The sequence below is a fragment of the Haplochromis burtoni genome, unplaced genomic scaffold, assembly GCF_018398535.1.
Source record: "Haplochromis burtoni strain Fernald_Lab_line unplaced genomic scaffold, NCSU_Asbu1 Contig_448, whole genome shotgun sequence".
Taxonomy (NCBI): domain Eukaryota; kingdom Metazoa; phylum Chordata; class Actinopteri; order Cichliformes; family Cichlidae; genus Haplochromis; species Haplochromis burtoni.
The window spans coordinates 207042-228346 of NW_024582809.1; the positions used below are offsets into that span (position 1 = coordinate 207042).

The 21305-nt window shown below is 40.6% G+C and overlaps 1 protein-coding gene across 3 annotated transcripts in view; it reads right to left on the bottom strand.

The window, feature by feature from the left end:
* LOC102306165 (microtubule-associated serine/threonine-protein kinase 1) overlaps nucleotides 1-21305 on the bottom strand; it is an 81432-nt gene that overhangs the window by 28597 nt on the left and 31530 nt on the right. For all 3 annotated transcript variants that reach the window (XM_005945748.3, XM_005945747.3, XM_005945749.3), the window contains 5 exons: nucleotides 9773-9861; nucleotides 9035-9110; nucleotides 8440-8512; nucleotides 3407-3567; nucleotides 1169-1244 (listed from right to left, as the gene is read on the bottom strand). In XM_005945748.3, the coding sequence (XP_005945810.1) occupies nucleotides 1169-1244; nucleotides 3407-3567; nucleotides 8440-8512; nucleotides 9035-9110; nucleotides 9773-9861 (475 nt within the window). The remainder of the gene's footprint in view (nucleotides 1-1168; nucleotides 1245-3406; nucleotides 3568-8439; nucleotides 8513-9034; nucleotides 9111-9772; nucleotides 9862-21305) is intronic.

Below are 21305 nucleotides of genomic sequence, written 5' to 3' on the forward strand. Positions count from 1 at the left end.
CAATGCATCACTGTGAATGAGCAGGATTATGATTTGTTTGTGTGTGTGTGTGTGTGTGTGTGTGTGTGTGTGTGTAGGCAGGTGTTTGAGGACACCTGCAATGTGAAAGATTTCCTTGCACACACTTCACTGTTCATCAAAATGATTGGCTCCCTGAGACACCGAGTCATGTTTACACGTCTCAGAGTCATTAAAACACATCTAATTTTTAATTATGATCTGCTAAAGGACTTTAGACATGGATGACCTTTTAACAGCTTACCATGAACCATGTAATAAATTAAGAGTGGTGAGCATTGTTTAAAGTACCAAGCACACAGATACCTGCTTGTTGTAAGAGAAGTGTGCATTAGGGAATCTGTGGCAGCAGAAAACCCTGAAAGTGGAATCCAGTACTAACTGAAAATGAGTAGAAATGGGCACAGAGTGCGCATTACACTTTGAAATAATTACATGTTAAATTCTAGTTTTGAAATGGTTTAAAATAGGGTGTGTGTCATTCATTTTGAAGCATTTTTAAACACAGCCATGAACCTCAAACTGGTCCTGGTCAGTAGTCACTGGTCTGCTGGTTGGTGTAGCAGCAAGTAGTTTAATTGGTGTATATGCCATCAATGTTTTGGTCTCTGCAGTCCATCAGGAGTGCAAAAGAGGGATGGCAAGCTTCATCATGTCACCAAAGTGTGCTCAGGGAGAAAGCTTGCAGTGTCCATTCATCTCCCTGCCTATAATTTCTATATATTCATACTCAAAATCTGTTTAAAGCAACATCAGGACCTTAACTCAGTTATTTGTTCCCTCTGGAAATAGAACTTAACATTTTACCTTTGAATTATTTTAACATCATCACAGTAAATAAGTGCAGCTTTTATCATTGTCTGAAATTCCAGGGAGCTGCTTTGCTGCTTTTTTTGTTTTACTTCTTGTTTTGTTTACATGTTCAGCCCCTCCAGCACTTTTAGATCATCAGCTGCTTACTTAAAACAACAGATTCTTGCAAATAGTGACTCACTTTGGATAAAAGAAATATAACAAATATTTTAAATGTAGCTGAGAGATGTCTGTTGCCAGTATGCATATTGTGTATGTGTGCGCGCGCGCGTGTGTGTATTTTGAGGTGTGCGTGGAGGTACAGTTTACACTTGTGTATTTGTTGTGCGAGCCTGACCTTGGGGAAGCGCTCCTTGTAGACATGGTTCATCATCACTATTTCATTGTCATAGCAGGATGGTGAGCGCCCCGGGCTGAAAACAGACAAACAGAGAGAGCAGGAGTGTAATATACAGCACCGACTGAGCAGAACAGAGTGAGAGGAGGCAGCCCAAAGAGAAGCAATTCTGTATTTTTCACCTGAACGGAGAAAATATTCACCGCACTCCCTCATGTCTGTCCTGTTGGTATATAACACTAATAAACTGATCAGAAATTCGGTACGCCACGTTTCTATTATGGACGCAGTCCCTTCCTACATCTCCTCCATCCTGACCGTGGCAAAGATGTCACAAGCATGTAAACATGAAAGTTCAGCATATGCTTTCACAAGATGTAAGCAAAACCAACATATGGCAGCAAAAGTCTACTTTGTTGATTTTATTTCTCAGGAACTGAGCTGATCTACACATCTGTAAAGAAAAAGGAACTGATAAAAAGTCCTTTATGGGAAAACACATTATAATTTAACATATACACAATAAGGAAAGTCTGCGAGCTGATTTTATCAAGGCCAGGAACTGCTGAGGAGCTTAATATGAAAACTGAATACTGATGAGTAGTGATGTGTCGGATGTAGTTAGGACATGTTGCATCCAGAGGGGAGGCTATAATAGGTGTGGTTGCAGGGAGTGTACACCAGAGGCTTCAGCTATTAAAGAAGCTGCTGCACCCTGGAGATACTCAACACACTGGAGGCTGGACTCGCTACTGATATAATAACAGTGGTGGAAAATACCCTAACCCTAAGTACAGAGACATCAATGGTGTGCTACAGTTTGAGGCACTTGTACTTCTACTTCACTGCTTTTCAGAGGAAAATATAAAAACGTCCTCAACCATTTATCCTTAACTGTTAGTTTATTATTCTAAACTGCTTATTATACTTAGGGACCAGTTTAAACTGTTTATGTACGTTCTTAGCAAACTGCCCATGACAGCTGACATCTTAGAGATAATTACTGGTTATTTTTTGTTGCACTGGTGGAAACAGTAGACAGATTATTCACTTAAGTAGAAGTACAGCTAGTACTTGCATTCTGAAAGATTTAGGTAGAAATATTAATTTAATTTCTTTTAGGTCAAAGTGAAAACTAGTGCCACCCCTCAGCCTCCTATTAGACACACCTATGGTATCAGTTTGAAGCTCCTACGTTGCCTCTTTCTTGAGTTATCGCATTCACAAACGTAGGTGTCCACGTGGCTCGCCGCCCCGGCAGCTTAACGACAAAAAAAGTACAAAGTAACTCTTCGAGGGGTATTCCTATCCGCTAGTTTTGTGAAAAGCTAACTGATCAATATCTTTGTTTTTGTTTGTTGTGTGTCATGAAGCTGCTAATGGTACTTTTTTCTGTCACAGGTCCGTCTTTGCTCTCTTCCCTGCATCTCATCTCTGCGTCTTTTACGCCAGTCAGAAGCAATAAGCACTGATGCTGGATCCACCAACAGGATTGTATTTCATGTTCCCTCTATTTAGGTTCAAATGGGTTTAATGTGTGAAAGGCAAAATATCCTCCTAAAATGTGTTAAAACTAGAGCCTAGAGTGGTAACAGTAAAGTAGATACTGTTACGAAAAGTAAAGAAACATGTCAGAAGAATAACTAGTCATGTAAAGTGCAGGTACCTGAAAACTCAAGTAACATATTTGTACTTTGTTACTTTCCACCTCTGTCGACTGTGTCCTGCGTACTACTGCAAACCTATCGCTATACCATGATAAAGGGACATTTTACAGTGTTGCATTGGTGCCGGTACAGCAAGGACTTAAGTACTGTTTATCAAGGTAGACACATCTTCAAAACAGAGCATGATGTGTTTGATGAAAAGGCCTAACAAACCTAATGTCCCCTCTTTGTAAATGCGAGCTGCACCAAATAAAGCACTGGCACATTCACAAAAGGCGACTCATCTGAATTAATGACTGAGAGCACTCCACACCTCTTAATAACAGAAAGAAGTTGGTCCTGCACAGTAACTGAATAAAAATCGCTTTTATCATCTTTAATGGCTGCTAAATGTCCTTTGATAACAGCTTGCCATGTTGAATTTTGGCTAGTTTTGTTATGTCTTACACAGAATACTCAAACATTTACAAATAAAGCTTTGATGTTGACATCTTTATTCTCCAGTGTCACACAGGAGGGATGGGATCCTTTACTTAAACAGTCTTTTGCCCATTACCTGTCACGCTCTCACCTGAGGCTTCGGGAGCGAGGACGGACGTGCGGCGAGCGGCGCCCGCCGTCGTCGTCTGTGATGCTCTCTGTGCTGCCAAAGTGCTTGGACAGGAAGTGCAGCTCATCCATGGTTGGCTGGAAGGGCAGCTGGTGCAGACGCTCCTGGGATGAGCTGGATGACTGGAGAGACATGAAAAGGAGGCAAGGTTAAAAAGTGAACTGTCCGTCGTTTGATTTTTTTTAAGCCTCTGTAAGAGCTGCAAGATCAATAGTTTAAAAATAGACATCCAGTGATGAAAAAGAACATCAAAAACAAAGAGAAGAGAAGACAAGAGAAGAGAGGAGAAGAGAAGAACAAGGTGTACTATAATGTGAGTGGGTGTAACAAAGAACTGAAACGAAGAAGAAACCAAGTTAAAAGAACAAGGAGAGAGGTGGCGAAACAAGAAAAATATCCAGAAGGAGTTGGTGTAGGAGTGCAAAACAGAGTAACGCAGACTGAAAAACAGAGCAAAAAGACTGCAGGGAATCAAAAAATCACCCCGAGTAAAAGTTGACTGCTGGTTAAGCATCTCATGCCTCTGGGCGATTAATGGCAGCGCTGCCTGGTTTTAAACAAAAGACTTTTCTACAGCACCGAAGGAAAAAAACAGCCTGGATCAATGGGAGCCTTAATGAACACATCTCCCAATGGGACATAATGGTTGGCTTTGGCCACACAATGATTTCTGCTATAAAAATCCATTAGAAACTCTTTTCAGGTCTTACTCTCGCGCAGGCTGAAGAAAAGTATAGAAATTGCAATGCTGAGAGTGCAACATGATCAATTAAGAAGTTCCCCAAAGACAGAGCAAGATTGAAGAATGAGGGGAAATGCCACTGAACATGATGGATGTCATGAATAAATAAAAGTTTATATGATTTGGTTTTGCTACTTCATTTGGAGCATTTCTCCAACTTGTCAGTCTTTCTTCACTTCTGCTTACTTACTACTAAAGAAAAACAAATATGATAAATATCTCCAACATTTAGTTTTGTTGTTATGGTGGCACAGCTGAACCACTGGTCATTCAACCTTAATGCTTCTGACCTTTAATGGCTTTGAGGCTAAACAGAAAGCGAAATTAGTCTCTGCATGTTTTTCCTGAAATATATTTTGAAGAATATGCAGATTCATTTCAGGTGCATCAGGCTTATAAATGGAGTGAGAAAGATTTGCCGCTGAGAATAGCCTGAGGAGGAAATTTTTGAAGATCAAAAAAATGCTTGGCTTTAACAGCTTTATAGGAGAATATAAAGTCAGTCCCAGAATGGAATATTTACTGGAAGCGTTGCCTCTATATAAAATTATTCTTTTTCACTGCATTTACTAAAAATCTCAAAAAAGTGAATAGCAGCAGATCCTTCCAAAGAGTTGAAAAGTGTGGCTTAAAGATTCAGAATCATGACAAAATGTGTTATAAAGTCACTACTGGTTTAGGGCACGAACATAATAAATTACAAAATAGTCTCAGCAACATATAGGTTGTATGCTTAGAACCAAATGCACACAGCACTTATAATGGTACAAAAATACCAGGTTGTATGAGCGGAATGCATTTACCATTGGATTGTGTATTGACACTGCTGCACTTATAAGCTATGAAACTTTTAATTATAAATGAGAATGTCTCACCATTTGAACAAAAAAAATTGGAATTAATTTCTTTAATCCATCCATCCATCCATCCATCCATCCATCCATCCATCCATCCATCCATCCATCCATCTTCTAAAGCTCATCTGGGTTGCGGGGGCAGCAGTCTAAGCAAAGATGCCCAAGCCCCCTCTTAATGATCACCTCCGTCAGCTCTTCTGGAGAAAAACAAGGGTGGTTTTCTCCAGAACTCCAGCTGGAGAAATGTAAACTCTTTAGTTTGTCCCGCATGTGCATCAGGGTCTTCCTCCCTGGAGGACCTGCCCGAAACACCTCACCTCGGAGGTGATTAAGAGCTAGATGTCCAAACAAATTCAACTGACTCCTTTCAATGTACTCCTATCTCTAACAAAGAACCAAGACAGAAATGTAAAGTATAATCCGACATATGGCAAAACATAGTTTCTTCCCACTACAAAGGTTTTCAGTGAAATATTCGACATGTTATTTTTAAAAGACCAAAGTGCTTTTTCAGCTCATGACTGCAATATCAACTATAAACAAGTTAAAGGTAGAAATAAAAATATAAAAAAATAATAAATCTGAGCATTGGGAGTAATATGACAAGCCTGTACCTGCCCTGGTGTAAAATTGCTGTTTTGCTGTGTGAGGCAGGATCTAAGCAGAAATGAGGAATCTATTGTTTGTGTCATCTGTAAGGCTTAAACCGTTACATATCCACTGTCTGTATACACTTCCAACTGTTTCTGTAGCTTTTCTCTAAAATAGTATGTCATTTCTACCTATAGGTATACACACACATACACCTTGTACTCTGATCTGCTCTGTTCAGTATACAGCGGCCCTGCTGTAGCTAATCAAGCAAGTAATGGAGAACAAGGAGAGCACTGAAAACTGATTGATGGGACGGAAGGCAGGGTAGGAGGAGTGATGGAGGTGGAGAAGATTATGGAGACACAGAGCAACCACCTTCAATCTCAGTAAAAACAGATCAATGGGTTATCTACAGTGTGTGCGTGTCTCTGCATGTGCAGCTGTGAGGAGAAGCCGGGAGGCAGTCAATGAAAGAAATGATGTGCGAAAGACAGAAGAGAGGCTGAGGGAACGATCGCGTTCAGGACGGCACAGAAATGTACAGGGAGTGGATTATGAGTCAACGCATCCACCTGAGCATCAAACACATTAAAGTCCATTTCTCAAATGGAGTCTTTACCAAATGGGCCTTGGCAGTGTTCAATTCTCCGGGTAGTCTCTTATGCCGCAAACATCTTGCACTCAAGAAGAAAGCGAACATTGTTTTTGGCTCTCTGTTTGCTTCAAATCGAGTTTCATTTCCACCTACACTCTCTTTTATTTGTCTCTGTTGTCCCTCTTTATCATCTCTCTCTGTCTCTGTGAAGAAATGATGGATGAAGAAATACATACTGGAACAGGCATGAATACAGACTGGTTACATTTCAATTATCTCTGCTCCACTTTTTCCAGAGAGGCCAAGTCATCAGTTTCAGATAAATCAGGTCGAACATATCTTAGCAACTGATTACTTATTTTTAGTTCTGGTTTACACATGATGCATGTTCTTGCCACTGAAAAGCTTCTTAACAGTCATCTGGGACTGACAAGAGGAATTACAAAGTCAAAGACTGCGGAGTTGTGCGTGTTTGTGTATGCATGGCATTTAGCCGCGACTGTGGCCTGTAATTGTTTCAAAGCCAAACGGAACAAACGTAGCACATGCAACTTTAGAATATGAATTCAGCAGCGCCAGAGCTGATTTTGTGCATGTAAATATATGCAAATGAATTCTTTGAGTGAAATCCATATTCATGCACAGGCTATAAAATGCACCTCATCTATTTAGCAATGGAAGAAAAATCGAAAGTAAAGTTCTGGTGCAGTTTCATGACTTAGGCAGCAAATTAGCCAAAGGAAAAAAAACAAAACAAAATACACATTTCACATTTTCTTGTTGTCATTTTTCATGATTCTCTGCTAAAACTATAAATGAACGTACGTAGTATCTGGTCACACTTCTCTGTTTTGCACTTTCGAAAGGGAGCGCGGGGGGAATGTCTACTAAAAAATACGATGATCACAGAGGCTCAACAATTTACTTCAGAAGGTTTATATGAAGCTCATTGCACCTACACTGTGCAGCATAGTTTGATAGACATGTTTTGTCTGACAAGGACACATTTAGTCAGCAGCAGTGGCTGTGCAGTTAATGATACACAACAGATGGAGGAAAGTTGTCGCCAAGGAAGCCACATCTGTTGTATGGTCAATTATGCTGGTAACCTCTCATACACCTGCTTTCATTTATTCTCCTTCTTTAATATTTGTATAGGAATAAGTGTCCTTAAGCATTCAAGTACTTAAATACTCAAGGACTAACCAACTACTCAGCAACTAATGGCCCACTCGCTGTATCATCTGAGCTCCAGCTGCCACATATGGTGGTGGAAGCCTTTGTTGATAATGAAGGACAAATAAACTGCTCTTACATAGTGATTTTCAACCTTTGCACAGCACATTTCTTTACAATTTGCCTCTCATTCACTCATTTAAATACACATTTACAGAAATGGTGGCTGAGATGGCAATGCAAGACACCTGCCCAGCATCATTAACAGGAGCGACCTCTCGATCGATTTGTCTATATATAGTATGGATCATCTGTCCAGGCTGAATGCCCATGTGCTCAGTGATTGTAAATATCTTCATGCAGGCAATAATCAAGTAGAAATATGTCAATCAAATGATGACTAGACATTTATCGCCCTCTGATAGCTAATAGTGGTGATTCTGACTTGAGCCCTCAAGGCCTGTAGGTTATTTTCCACCAAAGAAAACACCCTCTGATTTAGTGGTGCCGGAATGAACAACCTTGGGCTCGACGGATGAGACGCATGGAAGAATTTTGAAATGCGATAAGTCTCCTTATCTTTACCCACAGCCAGAATAAGATTTGAAAAGCTGCGGCAAGTAGGAACAATTTCATTTCCACCTTACGGAAAGTGTAAATTAGCGAGTCAGCCTTCTAGCAACAAAAGCTTTACAACAATGAGTCAGTAACACTGATGTTTTTGAAGATCAACTCTGACAAATCGGATTAAGCATAAATGAAATGGGACAAATGCTATATCCTTTTTTTGTTCCATTAATCTGTATTTGCCTTTCAGGTAGCAAGGAATGTAGCAACGCACCAACAAGGTCAGGAAAAACAGACGGGATGTAAAGAATAAACAATGAAAATATGATGAAATCAGCCTTGCATATGTTTTACGACAAAGGAAATGCATTAAATACATTAACCAGACAAAAAAGTTCCAGCAATGATCACATTAAACTGCAGGAATGATAATCAAAGAGTTCGATCTTCTGCTGAAACCTACCGTTGAGCTGGGTGTGTTGGTGCCATATCCTGAGGAAGGCAAAGAAGCCAAAGACCATCTGCGACCATCGGCCCTGAGAAAAGAAATGAAAAACAAAAGTGAAAAACAGGAAAGCATATGTTAGACACAAAGGGAACCAAAAACTGTTTTTCTCTACAACTTTTAACAGCCAAAATTCGAAATGTCAGTTTCTATTTTTGTTCCTCCAAACAGGACAATTGGCTGTTATACCGGAGCAATTCTGCCACCTTCACTGCCTTTCAATCTATCCAATTACACTTTCACTCCTTTCATCCCTCTCTTCCCTGAGGCCTCCTCCGGCTGTCCCGGAGTCTGACACTTCCCCTGAGTGAGTGATGAGGGGGGACTCGTTTGGGCAAAGTCCAGGCACTTCGCCTGATTCATGTCGGCCTGTTGTCACGCCTCAGTCACACAGACCCAGGACAAAGCTGCAACTCCATTTTACACGTGTGTGTGCGCGACTGAGTGGGTGTGTTCCCTGAAGGATTTCACTGTGTGTTTGTGTGCATGTGTCTCAGAATAATCCTAACAGCAGTCAAGCTCCAATATTTTGCACAAAAGAAGTGATGCCAACCTTCGAGAAGAGGCAAAGGAGAAGTGGGCAGGTCCGCTTGGTGAGAAGTTGCGCGGGCTGTCCAACGGACTGCTTCCTAATAAGATACATATGGAGAAAAAACAGTTAAAAAAAAAAAACAGACGCTCTGGGTTACCGGGCAGGATAATAAACTAAAATACATTCTGTTTGTGGTTGTTTTACATTAAAAGTCAGTTGGTTTTGTTCACTTCCTAGAATATTCAGAATAACTGTGTCAAAAGCTTTAGGAAATGTGCATTTCATTTCTAATCCCTCTGCTTATAAACATATGGATCCATGTTTGCATGAGCGGGTTCTTGGACGTTTTTCTGCTCCTGCATGCAGATGCAATGAGACAGCCATGGGGATATTTTACAGCTTTCTACTGATCAACCTGACAGGATACACAGCCAATGCAAGCAAGCTGCAGACTGCAGACTGCATGCAAATGCAGAAAGAGTCAACAGAAAAAATATAATGACAATCCTTTGGCTGGTGTAAAAACAGTGAATGTAAATTTTGTTTTATTTTCAAACTTTGCACCTCATATAATTTTTCTTTTTTTCTTTTTATTTCAAATTTTCAACAATGCCCATTTTTGACAATTTATTTTGGCTTTCATAGCAGATAATTGAGATGCTAAGAAACAAGCGGCAGGACAGACTGATAAGATGTTCAGGAAAGGCAGCTGGAATCAAACTGGGAATGTGGTAAAACATATACATCGGGCATACTGACCTATGTGTCCGGGCAGTGGTGAGTGCGGTCGTGGCAGGGTGGGGGAGGTACTGGTCAGGATGAGGCTTTTCCGGTTACTGGTTCTGCAACTACAAACATAAACAAGAACAAAGAGCACCTCAGTATTTGTCTTCATTAGATCAATTAACAGCTGACAGCCCAAACGACTCAGGGAGCCCCAGGTTAATGAATACACTCGCCGAGCTTGGCCGTGCGCTTACATGACAGCCCAAATAACTCTATAGCCTGCAGTTAAATATTTGTGTGCACAAGTGTGCATGCTGTTTATCTTGAGTACAGTATGTCATTCTGTGTGTGCATGTGCCAGAACATAATAGAGGATTTTATTGACATCTGCAGGTCCACAGGGGAGTGCGACAAAGCAAGACAGATTTTAATTTCCTCAAGGTCCAGCTGCATGATGGCTGCCGCTGTGAAATATAAAGGCTAGATTGATGGAGGGCAGGAGCGAAGACAGGGAGGAAAAGAAGGAACAGGGAGGGCAGGTATAGACCATAATGAAGGAACGAAGTTATTGAACCATAAAGACTACACATGCTGCCGCCACTAGAGGTGCCGCTGTGCAGTTTGACGGAGAGTGCACAAGGGTCATTGTTTTATGTAACAGCTCATAAAGAGGGAAGAGGAATTTTCAGGTGGTCTTTTCCTGTAAGGATTGCTCGCAGGGCCTTAATGTCTCTGTGTGTGAGTCACATTAGTGCCCGTCAGAGCACATTTTAGAAAGCAGCACCGAATCTGACAAACAACACAAGTTTGCTTCTTATTGCATCAGCTAGCATGCTGCTCTACATCTGTGCAGAGAGTAAAAAACAATCACAGCATTTACACCCAGGAGTAAAGAAAAAAAAAAAAACCCAAACATGGTCACACAACACACAAACCCTGTATCTATAATCTACATCCCAGTCTTAGAGTTCCTCCCTACCTCCCTCATCTCTATCCTTTTTTTAAATGCAAATCTTCAGCGCTTGTTTCTAGCAGTCTGAGAAGTCTAACTGGCAGGATTTCATTGGTGGCAGTGCGCCTCTGTGGGTGCCAGCTGAGGGAGAGCTTGTACTCAGTGTTGCAGAACAGAAGACAAGCACATTGAAATATTTAAGGGGAATGCATTAGCTTTGGACAGAGGGCTAGAAGTGGCTTAACACCATACTTTGCTTCAACTCTCTTAAAACAAGAACAGAGGAAGGGGGAAGGGTAGCAGGAAGGAATAAAAAAAAAAAGGCACAGAAGACTCGAGTGCACATTTCCTTGAACCTGTTTGAAACTCACTTTCATTTCCCTTCCTCTTTTTTCCTAGAGGCATGAAAAATCCACATTCTCACTGCTGCTCTTTCTCAAAAAGCTGAATCGCTCGAGCGTACACCACTCAAGCTTCACTTCAGAACACGTTCTCAGCTTTTGATTCATGATTCATCGTATCTACAGGAGAAACACTCTATCAGTGACTCGTTAAATGGGAGTGATTCACTTTCAGGTCTAGTACCTAATGTTGCAAACCACATAATACTGGGAAGGAGCATTAATTCTACCTGCCTCCTTTTTGCGACTTTCCTCCTATTCTCTATTAACCCCAGTCACAACAAATGGTGTCACCATATTCTGATATCTCCATTCATGCCCAGATCCATATTGCTTTCTCCTTCTCCCAAATTAACTCTCTAAATGATGAATAATTGAAATGTGTGACGTCAGGAAAAGTCATTCTCTCCCCTAACTCCCCTTTAAGGCAATACAAGGTTGACTAAACTATTAAAAGCAGAATGAAAACCCTACAAAGGCAAAGCCATCTAATCTTCCTGTGGAGTTGAGAGCCTCTTTGCATTACAACATTATCTTAAATGAAATGCTTCAAAAGGGTATCTTGCCCTAAGCATTTGTACTGTAGCAAAGGTTAAATAGGAGCTCTGCTCTTTATTCTATACTCCAACTGCCAGTCACACCAGTAAAGGTCACCGTAAGAGCCCTGCTACTTCAATTCTGTTAAAACTAAGTGGAGCACATATGACAGACACAGTGGGGGAAAGGGGGGGCGGGTCGTAAAACCATCCTACCGTGGTGGTTGTATATTCCACTGTTTTTTTTTTAGATCTCTTTCAGTGTACCTTTCTAACATTTACCAAGAAGTCCTGTTTTTAACAAAACCAGCATGAGCACACATTTACAAAAGCTTTTACAAAACTGAAACCATCGACCTAGCTCAGTGCCTTGCAACCTACTGCAACCTGGTTTGTTTGGGTTACTGTTGTTAGACAGACTTACATACAGAGGCCAAATCAGTCACACATCAAAAGAAGGCCTCATAAAGTGCTTTAGTGCTCCTCGGCATAAAGAACCGCTTTCTAGCATCAAACTTGATGCAGCATAATTAGGAATTTGAGTACATAACAGTAAAGACTATACAAAAAATGAAATAACACAAATTAAATAGCATTGCAATATTGTATATTACATTGCATTGTTCTAATATATATATAACATTGCATAATATATTTTCATTTTTTGTTTACAGTTCATAAAAATATTGTTTGTTTTGTATAATTATGTGTGCACACACAATTTCCAGCTTTCCTGTGCTTGTATTTTAAGTTTAAACAACATATGAATGAAAATACTGGCAGTCACCAGCGCTGCCACACAGCCTCCTGCTAGATGAATCTATGGCATAAATGTGAAAATTGGAAAGGGGAAATCTTTGATTTATTTTGTTCACAAGATTTTCAGAAAACTTGACCTCTAACCTCGACCCTGAGGTCGAGGTCACAGAGGTCACCATATATTGATCATCAACAGCTGTATAGCAGCATTTGTAAATTTTTCCTCAGCTTACGTGTTTATGTTCTCTTAACAAAACGCCTGTTTCTGTTTGTTGGATGTCTACTATATTGCCTCTCTGGCCACTTTATCAGTTTTAGCAGCGACTCTGATAATTAGGGGTGCGACGATACACAAAATTCACGGTTTGGTTCGGTTCGATACTTTGGTGTCACGGTTCGATATTTTTTCGATACAAAAAAATGTTCACGCTTTTTTAATTTGTTAAATTTGCCATGTTGCAACGAGCTTAGCTTCGGTCTTGCTAGCTTGCGCTGCGCTCAGTGGATCTGCGCTCGACAGTGCAGCCTAGGCGGAGTAGTCGAACGCAGATCCACTGAGCTCTCAACACAGACAGCATCGTCAGAAGAAAAGTTGATAAAATAAATAAAAATTTTTGTATTGTTCGATACATATGCATACCGAACCGAAAGCACCGTATCGAACAGTTCAATATCGATACGAGTATCGTTGCACCCCTACTGATAATTTGTTGTGATCCAGACTCAAGAAAGTGCTGGAAACATTCCTCGGACATTTCGGGCCATAGTGACATGATACTACTCAGATGCTGCAGATGTGTTGGCCTTAAATTTTTGATGTATTGTTTAAACACTGTTCATTATACCACCAGAGCAACCTGAGCCGTTGATTCCAGCTAGGATGGTTTTACAGCAGATTCTGACCGTTTCATCTAAATGTTGCAGCACAAATTGCAACTCATCAGATCAAGCAACATTTTTCTAATCTTCTATTGTCCAATTTTGTTGCGCATGTGTAATAGCGGTTTCAGATTCCCATTATTAGAGGTGGGTGTGGTCTTCTGCTGCTGCGGCCCACTTACTTTACTGCATGTTTTGTGTTCAGAGATGCACTTCTGCATGCCTTAGCTGTAACAACTGGTTATTTGAGTAAGAGCTGTCTTTTTATCAGCTCAAAGCATTTCGGCAATTCTCCTTTAACCCCTGGCATCAACAAAGCCATGTGATTGGCTGATTATTTATCTGCCCTAATGTGTGTTTGAACAGGTATATCTGTGGTTCCTTTTTTACTAAAACTACAATTTTAAGAGGAAATGGTAATGTGATGAGGTAAGACACGAAACAGTATTAAAACTGAAACAGTCAAAACACAGAAAAAAAATCAGCCCTCGTGGATAATTAGCCGATGAACCAAAAACATTACAGTTTGCTCATTGCTTTATCTGGCGCACATTTCTGTCTCTTATTGTCTATATGTGTTAGAATGAATATGTTTGTATCTTGGACTGTTACTTTGATAAAACTTCATGTGGTTCACTTGATATTTTAAAGTCAAATTATAAATTCACCAATCAATTCCTATTAGCTGCAGCCCCAGTTATTATGTGTGACATCATGGGGAGTGAATCGGTACAAAAAGGCTCACTAATGTAGCTATAGTTGCTCTGTTTTATGGGTATACACACTCTATACAAACTGTGTATTTACACCATTGTCCCTTCTCTAAGTGAGTACCAATAAGATCATTTAAGAAAGCTCATTAACTGTCAAATCCAATCATGTTCACCCTATATCCCTTCCTGATAATTAGTAGCAGTCAGTGAGGAATATAGGCGCCATAGGTGGCTGTTGGGGCTTCTGACTAACACGCCGTGGATACACTTCACTGGGAAAGCAAAGGAGATAAGAGAACTGGGAAAGCTGGTGTGTGTGGTAATGTGACTTTAAATCACTCCGTCACAGTTATAGCCGTGCAGCCTGAGCTCATCTTCTTTCAGTCTGGTTAAGAAGATGTTAGTATGTGTGTGTGTTTGTGTGTCTCTGTGTGTATGTGTGGGAGAAACGTAGACACAGTTAATACGCTGTACACTGCCGTCTTTGGATCATAAATCTGCCTCTAGTTTAGTAGTCAAATACAAACAGTTTACAGTTTGTCAGTTTACAGCCAAACAGTCCTGCAATACATCATCTGCCAGCTTCTCTGTTTTCAGGCTGACGGTGATATTTGGGCTCATTCAGTCATCCGTCTCATGCATGCATGAATTTTAAACATAAGAGGCTGAAGCGTCACTAAAAACAAGACTCTTTCCTTTTAAAATATTCAAACCGCTTCAGATCAGATTAGGCCAATCAAGAGAAAATTCTCTCGATCCATACAGAAGAAAGACGAAGAGAAACTGGGGGGGGGATGTACAATGTTACCATAGCAACAGATTTAGAGTCACACTCATGAGAAGCAAACGGCGTCATCTACAACTGTTTGGTTTTAACCAGAGCGCGCAGCAAGAAAAGAGACAGCTTGTATTAAATTAAATAATTAAGGTGAGTACGAGACTGAATCAGCTCTAATCTACAAAAAAATGTGGAAAAAGATTTCACCCGGCAGTGAACCTCAGTACTGAGAACCAGAGTCTGCTCACACAACAGAGCCAATGAGCGTTTGTGTGTTTTTCTCGTGAATGCCAGTTTTTTAATCCATCATAATCCATTGTGTAATCCATCATGCAGACTCAATCTGTGTGTGACAGAGGGCTAGTGGCGAGGCGGGAGGTTAGTGTCAATCAGGGGGCGTGTGATTCACTGGGGTCAGCGGTGCATGCTGCCATTGTGTGGGCCTCTGTGGACGGCGACCAGAGCTGACGAGAAAGCTGCGAGTGTGACGCTACTTTTAATATGGGAGGTAGAAGTAAAGTGTGTCTGCGTGACATTGTCATCTCTGTCAAAGCATAGCACATACATGTTTTTGTTGTTTTTTTGCTTCTAGGTATAGTCTAAAGAAACATCTCGAGCATGAAGAAGAGGTGGACATACTTGTTAAATGTTAAGGCTTTTCTTAACTGCTCAACAAATTAAGGCTGGGGAGCTGGCATGTATCCCAGCTATCATATGGGTATCATAGGAAGGGTACACCATCTCAGAGCATTCACTTTCTACTTAAATAAGAGATGTTCTTGATTCCACTGGCCAGCAGGGGGCGACTCCTCTGCTTGCAAAAATAAGTTTGACTATGTAGAAGAAACGATCGAAGTGATCGCAATTCTTACTGCGTTTATAACATCGGTGCCAACTTTTACTACTGACTTTATGGTCTTGATCACAAGTGTGAAGTCTTTGTTAATACAAAGTTCCATTGGTTTTGTAAATGATGGTTTCCTTTAGAGTAAAACAGAAGTTAAAAAGAGTAAGAAATAGGGTGTGGTTCCCTCTAGAGTGAGAAGTTGCTACAATGTGAGCGTGCTGTACTCTTTGATTACAGTCAGAGCCACTGCTAGCTAGCCACATCATCAAAACATGGGAAGCAAGCCAAGCTCAAGAATTCATAACGTGTAGTGTCACTGTGCTACTTCCATCTTTTATATACAGGCAATCATCTTGTAATATTAGCTGATTTTCCTACAAAATCTGCTGTTAATATTAATCAGTGACAAAGAGCAATTTTAACATGAGATTAATGCTGAGTGCAGATTAAACAGTCAACAAACACGGAGCCCTGAGGTGCAATTTATATGCAATACGCTGGAGACATAGCACACGGCATCCAGGTTTGTAGCAGAAACTATCAAACATCCTCAGCAATGACAAGCTTCTGCTTCATTCACGTCCCCGTCAAGAACTTCTAACTAACAAGAACATGGTAATAAGCCACTTAAGGGAAACTTAACTCAACAATGTGATTATACAGAAGTTAACTGCAGCACTGCAAACATTGCTGATGTGCGCAAGGTCAGAAAGCCAACAAACTAATTAAACACTAATTGAGGAGAAAATGAACTATGATGAAAACTAAGGTGTGATTTAAATCAGCAGTGTGGCTGGAGAAGCAACTCTGGAGCTCACCTTAGCCACGACTTTTCTGGTTCTAGTTAACTGTCACTGGTCACGTCATCTCTGAACCCACTGAACTCTACCTGCCCAGTACCAGCCAGCAACTGGATCAAGTTACAGAGCAGTCAACGAATACTGTTGGGTGCTGCACATTTAGAGAACAAAGCTATTAGTAACTACATGTATAAATCAGTCTATTTTTTTTAATATATATACTTTTTTTTTAAATTAAATAGAGATGTAAACATCCTGCTGTTAAAAAAAAATACCACATACCACAAATATACATGTAGACAGCCAACAACCCCTGCCTGTGTCCCAATCTCCCAGTGATGAAACCCAGTGCTGTAAGTGGTTATGATGCTCTGTTCAGCTCACTGCGAGGGGGTCAAAGGTTAAATCTGTGGTAATGACTCGTGCAGAAGCTTTGACGAGCAATTATCCCCCTACAGGCCTCTGGCTGGCATAGGGCCATTAGTCTCTTACACACAAACACACCATGGAGAAAAACACAGGGTCAGTCCCCATAACACCGACCAAAAATTCAATAAACTGAAAATAAAAATGATGCAAACAATAACACATGGATGTGGGGGATTAAATCTGGGATATTTAATGCAATGCTGGGGCTGATATAGTCTCTCTCTGGAAGGAGAAACAACCTGTTTTTAAATCAGCACAGATGTGACGTATATTGTAAGATTCTCCCCGAAGGCAAATTTGGGTTAATTAAAATCCAGATCTTCATATGTGATAATGTAGTATGCCTTAAAGTAAGAACTGGGAGCTGAGAACATAACGGTATTGGAACAACCGTGAAAACCACGAAACCTCAGGAAACACAGGAAGTGATGCAAATGTGGCTGTGAAGAAGCGATTCTTAAGAAAGGGAAATGAGGAGAAAAGCCTCAGGTATCCCAAATTAAACACAACAGTGACTGTCTATAGCACACTGGAGCCTCTATCATGGCTCCAGTGTGCTATAGTTTAGGGTTTAGGGATGTGATGTTGGGGATCTTGTCAGAATTGATGGGATTCAAAAAGAGCTTTGAATGCATTTCGAAAATCTAGAAGAATTATTCCTGAAAACTAAAGAAATTACAAGAAGGTTTGCCTAAGAGGTTCAGCCTCTGAGGTTATCAAACACTGACTTTCAAGCTCATTAAAATGGTACAAACTCTGTTTTGGGGTTATTTTGTACATTTCAATAAAACGCTCCAACCTTGTCCCATTTTGCTAGCAACACATAAACAACTGAAGGGTGACTCATGACTTTTCGACAGCACTGTACTAGTTTGAGATATGAAACACTTAGGTTTCTTTTCTCATTGATATCATAAAAGATTTCAGCTGTCTGACCACATTATAGTCAGACAGCTGAGCACACTAATTACAACAAATGATACAACTGATAAAAACCCAGCAGCTCCGTATTAAATACAATCAATTAAAGGACAGCAGATTCTGAATGAACAGCCTAACAGTGCATGATGAGGGGTTTACCTGTCATAGGCTAACATGTGCATGCAAATAGAAAATCAGTCATGGTCCACCGGCGTACACACAACACCCACACGCACACACACACATGGAATGGAAACACACAAGTTTTTACCTACGTCCATTTCACCATCCATCAGATGGGTGTGAGCGAGCGCCTGTGCATGCTTAATGTGCTTTACCTTGCTGATTATTAACTCTCTCTCTCTCTCTCTCTCTGTGTGTGCATGTGTGTGTGTGTGTGTGTTGTCTATCAGTCAGTGGTGTCATCTTCTGCTCTAAGTGCTGACTCACAGGGCACACAGGACACAAGACCTTTTCGATGGGTACACCATCGATCCATCCAGTCTCACTTCCTGTCAGGTGACATTCTCTGTCTCTCTGTCTCTTGCCAGGACCTCTTAAAATAGAGTGCATATTTACAACTGTGGGAAAAGGGCTGTACCTTATAAAATGCTGCCCCTTTAAATGTTGCCCCTTTAAGAGGCTGGTCCTTGTTAGTGCATCCTCTGTTCTTACAGGCACATTGTGAAACGGTCACTGAGACCTGGATCGATCCCAAACTTGGGAAAGTTTCCAAATCAAGCCATGTGGGCAGATTTTTTGAGCATTGGACATCTAGATGGAGACTGATGTCCAATGCTGATGTCCAATGAGTGATTCTGACAGGCAGCAGATGAAATAAAACAGGTGATGCAAAAAAAAAAAAAAAGACAAAAGCAGAAAAGATAAATGATGATGAAGAAAACAGGAGAGCAACAACACGACTGTCTGGATGTCAGGAGTTGCTGCAGGGGTTAGTCACATGGCCTTCTTGTTGCTATGCCATGTAGCACAGAGAGACATAAATAGAGGCTTTTGGTGTTATTCCTCATGAGAGACTAACCGAGGGGAAAGCGTGACAAAGCCGGACAAAAAAGTAACACCCATAGCTTCACCATTGTACAAGGCAGAAAAGAAAAGGCTATTTAAAAAATGACAAATAGAAGAAGAGGATTGAATAAAAGAGGTCACAGGAAAAATTTCAGCATGTCAAAAAACTATTTTGGAAATTTATGAAAAAGGGACAATGCTCACTTGTTACTAGGAGTTGCTGCCAATTCATTACTTAATACATTGCTGTGTTTTTTTAAACCTAGCTGTTTATGCAGCTGTTGATTGTATAAGAAAGTTGGCTAACAGACAGTGAGGCTGACTGCTTAATTTGGTGACCGGTCTGCTGAAAACTTGTCATTCAGACTGACTTACTGGTTGAACTTGTGACTGACCATGTGGGTAGCCGATAGAGGAGACTGACAGAGTGCATTAACAATGAATAAGGAAGGGATCGTGAACTCTACAAAAGCTTATGACTCAATTTTTAGCATTTTGTAAATGATTGCAAGTAGTTCCCATGAATGTCTGGCCACAGATTGAGCGTACAGCACCTTTAACATTTGCATGACCACTTTCAATTGGAAGGCGATTGCACAGACTGACTGCAATTACTCTGAGATCAGTTGGTGAAGGTTTGAAAATAACTGAAGTCTAATTGATAAATGCAGGCAGATTGTAAACATGCTGCAATCAATCTGAGTGAGTCTGTGCTGACAAGTGCAACTTCCCTGCGACATGTCTCTTTGCAAAAAGAGACTTAACTCTGGTGTATGGTCGTATACTATATAAAACCATGCCTTTCACCTGTGCTTTTTTTTGTTAGATCACTGTCCTGCAGCAACTATGTCACTATTTTGGTTTGAAATGTAAAAGGATCTTGTTGGACTTGTTGGATGTGAAATTCTGTTTAATGTTTCTATGTATGTAAACAGCAGAGGTCTTTTGATTTTTACCAATTTTTCACTGTTATACATTGTATTATTACAAACAGATTTGACCCTGATCCCACTGATTTCCCTACTGTTTGCAGCAATAAAGGTGATACAAAAAAGGTCACAGAGGAGATCGTATCACATCTAAGCAGCCAAGTACTCTACAGATGGGTTATTCAACCTGGTATGCATGTAAACCTGGTATCTAGGTTGCATTTTTTTTTTAAGTTAAACATCTTTTGGGAAATCTGTTCAGATTTCAGATTAATAGCTCAGCTGCAATATCTACAGATCCCCTGATCTCAATCCCAACCCAAATCAGCTGATCTCCACCCCACCTCTTCATCTTTATGTGTCTGACTTAATCAGTGTCATTTCTGTTAACATGGATGCCCTCTCTGTGCTTGGGCCTTGCTGCTGCTCTGCCTTTGGCTTTCCATGGAACGATGGAGAGTTGCCAGCAGAGAGCTACACGCCAAAAATAAGTTACTGTGGATGGAACTAATTTCCTTTTAGCTGTAGTTGTTCTGGACTGCTTTAATTCATTGTTAGGTGTTAATTGAAAGATGCCTATAAGTCTTGTTTTGTTGTGTACTGAGTATACACAAAGATCAGTAATTAGCTTAGCTTAGCATAAAGAACATAAATTAAGGTTGGTTGAGGAATGACGGTATATTAAGCTGTACCGAAATCTTCACCGGTTCTTGGAACAAAACCTGGACGCCTCACCAAGTTCACACGTGTTTGTTTGCTAAAAAGTATCAAAGTGTCTGTTTAATCCAATCAACATGGACATGTCACACCAATCACAGCTAATAAAAGACTAATTTAAAGGCTGCAGCGCACACTGCTAATTGATTGTGGTTACAACCTTGTGAACCTTCGTGAAAGGTTCTTTCCTATCAAGAGAAAACTCAAGTTGGATTAGATTTTTTTACTTAATTTTTATAACTACTTAAAAAAGACAGCTCACATTATCACAGAAGCAGCAGCACAGCACAGCTTTCTGTGTATTATGAAAAAAGTATGATGACACAACATGGCATTCAAAGATTCACTGGTCTCAAAGCAGTGCCTCAGTCAGGGCCGAGCTCATAAATATGACAAATAAATAAATAAAGTACTGGGTACAATAAAAATCCAGACATCTATTTCAGTCACATCATTCCCTCTATAGATGAAGGTGTTGTCAGATGTCCTGTTAAGGTGTGAAAGTGTATCCTCAGGCAGAGTGATGCAGCAGGAAGTTGCGGCAGTGCAAAGAGCTATCTGGCTCTTTCTGCATGTGTCTATCAGGCCTTTCATTTGCTGGTTTCCTGTTTGTCTGCATTACTCTCTCCACATTGCGTTGATAGCTGTGTCAGCTGTCTGCAGAGACTGCATGTGGAGACCCGAGAAGTGCTCTGAATCACTGCAACAACAGCATTTCACTTTGTTCCCTTCGTGACCTCATTCACAGCAAATGATCCGTAGCCACCACCTCATAAAGAATAAAACCCTTCCATGAGTGAGCAGCACTCGTTTGCGTTAGTAGGGAGTCTCATGTCTAGCACACATTAGAAATCACGTGATTATGGGTAATGCATG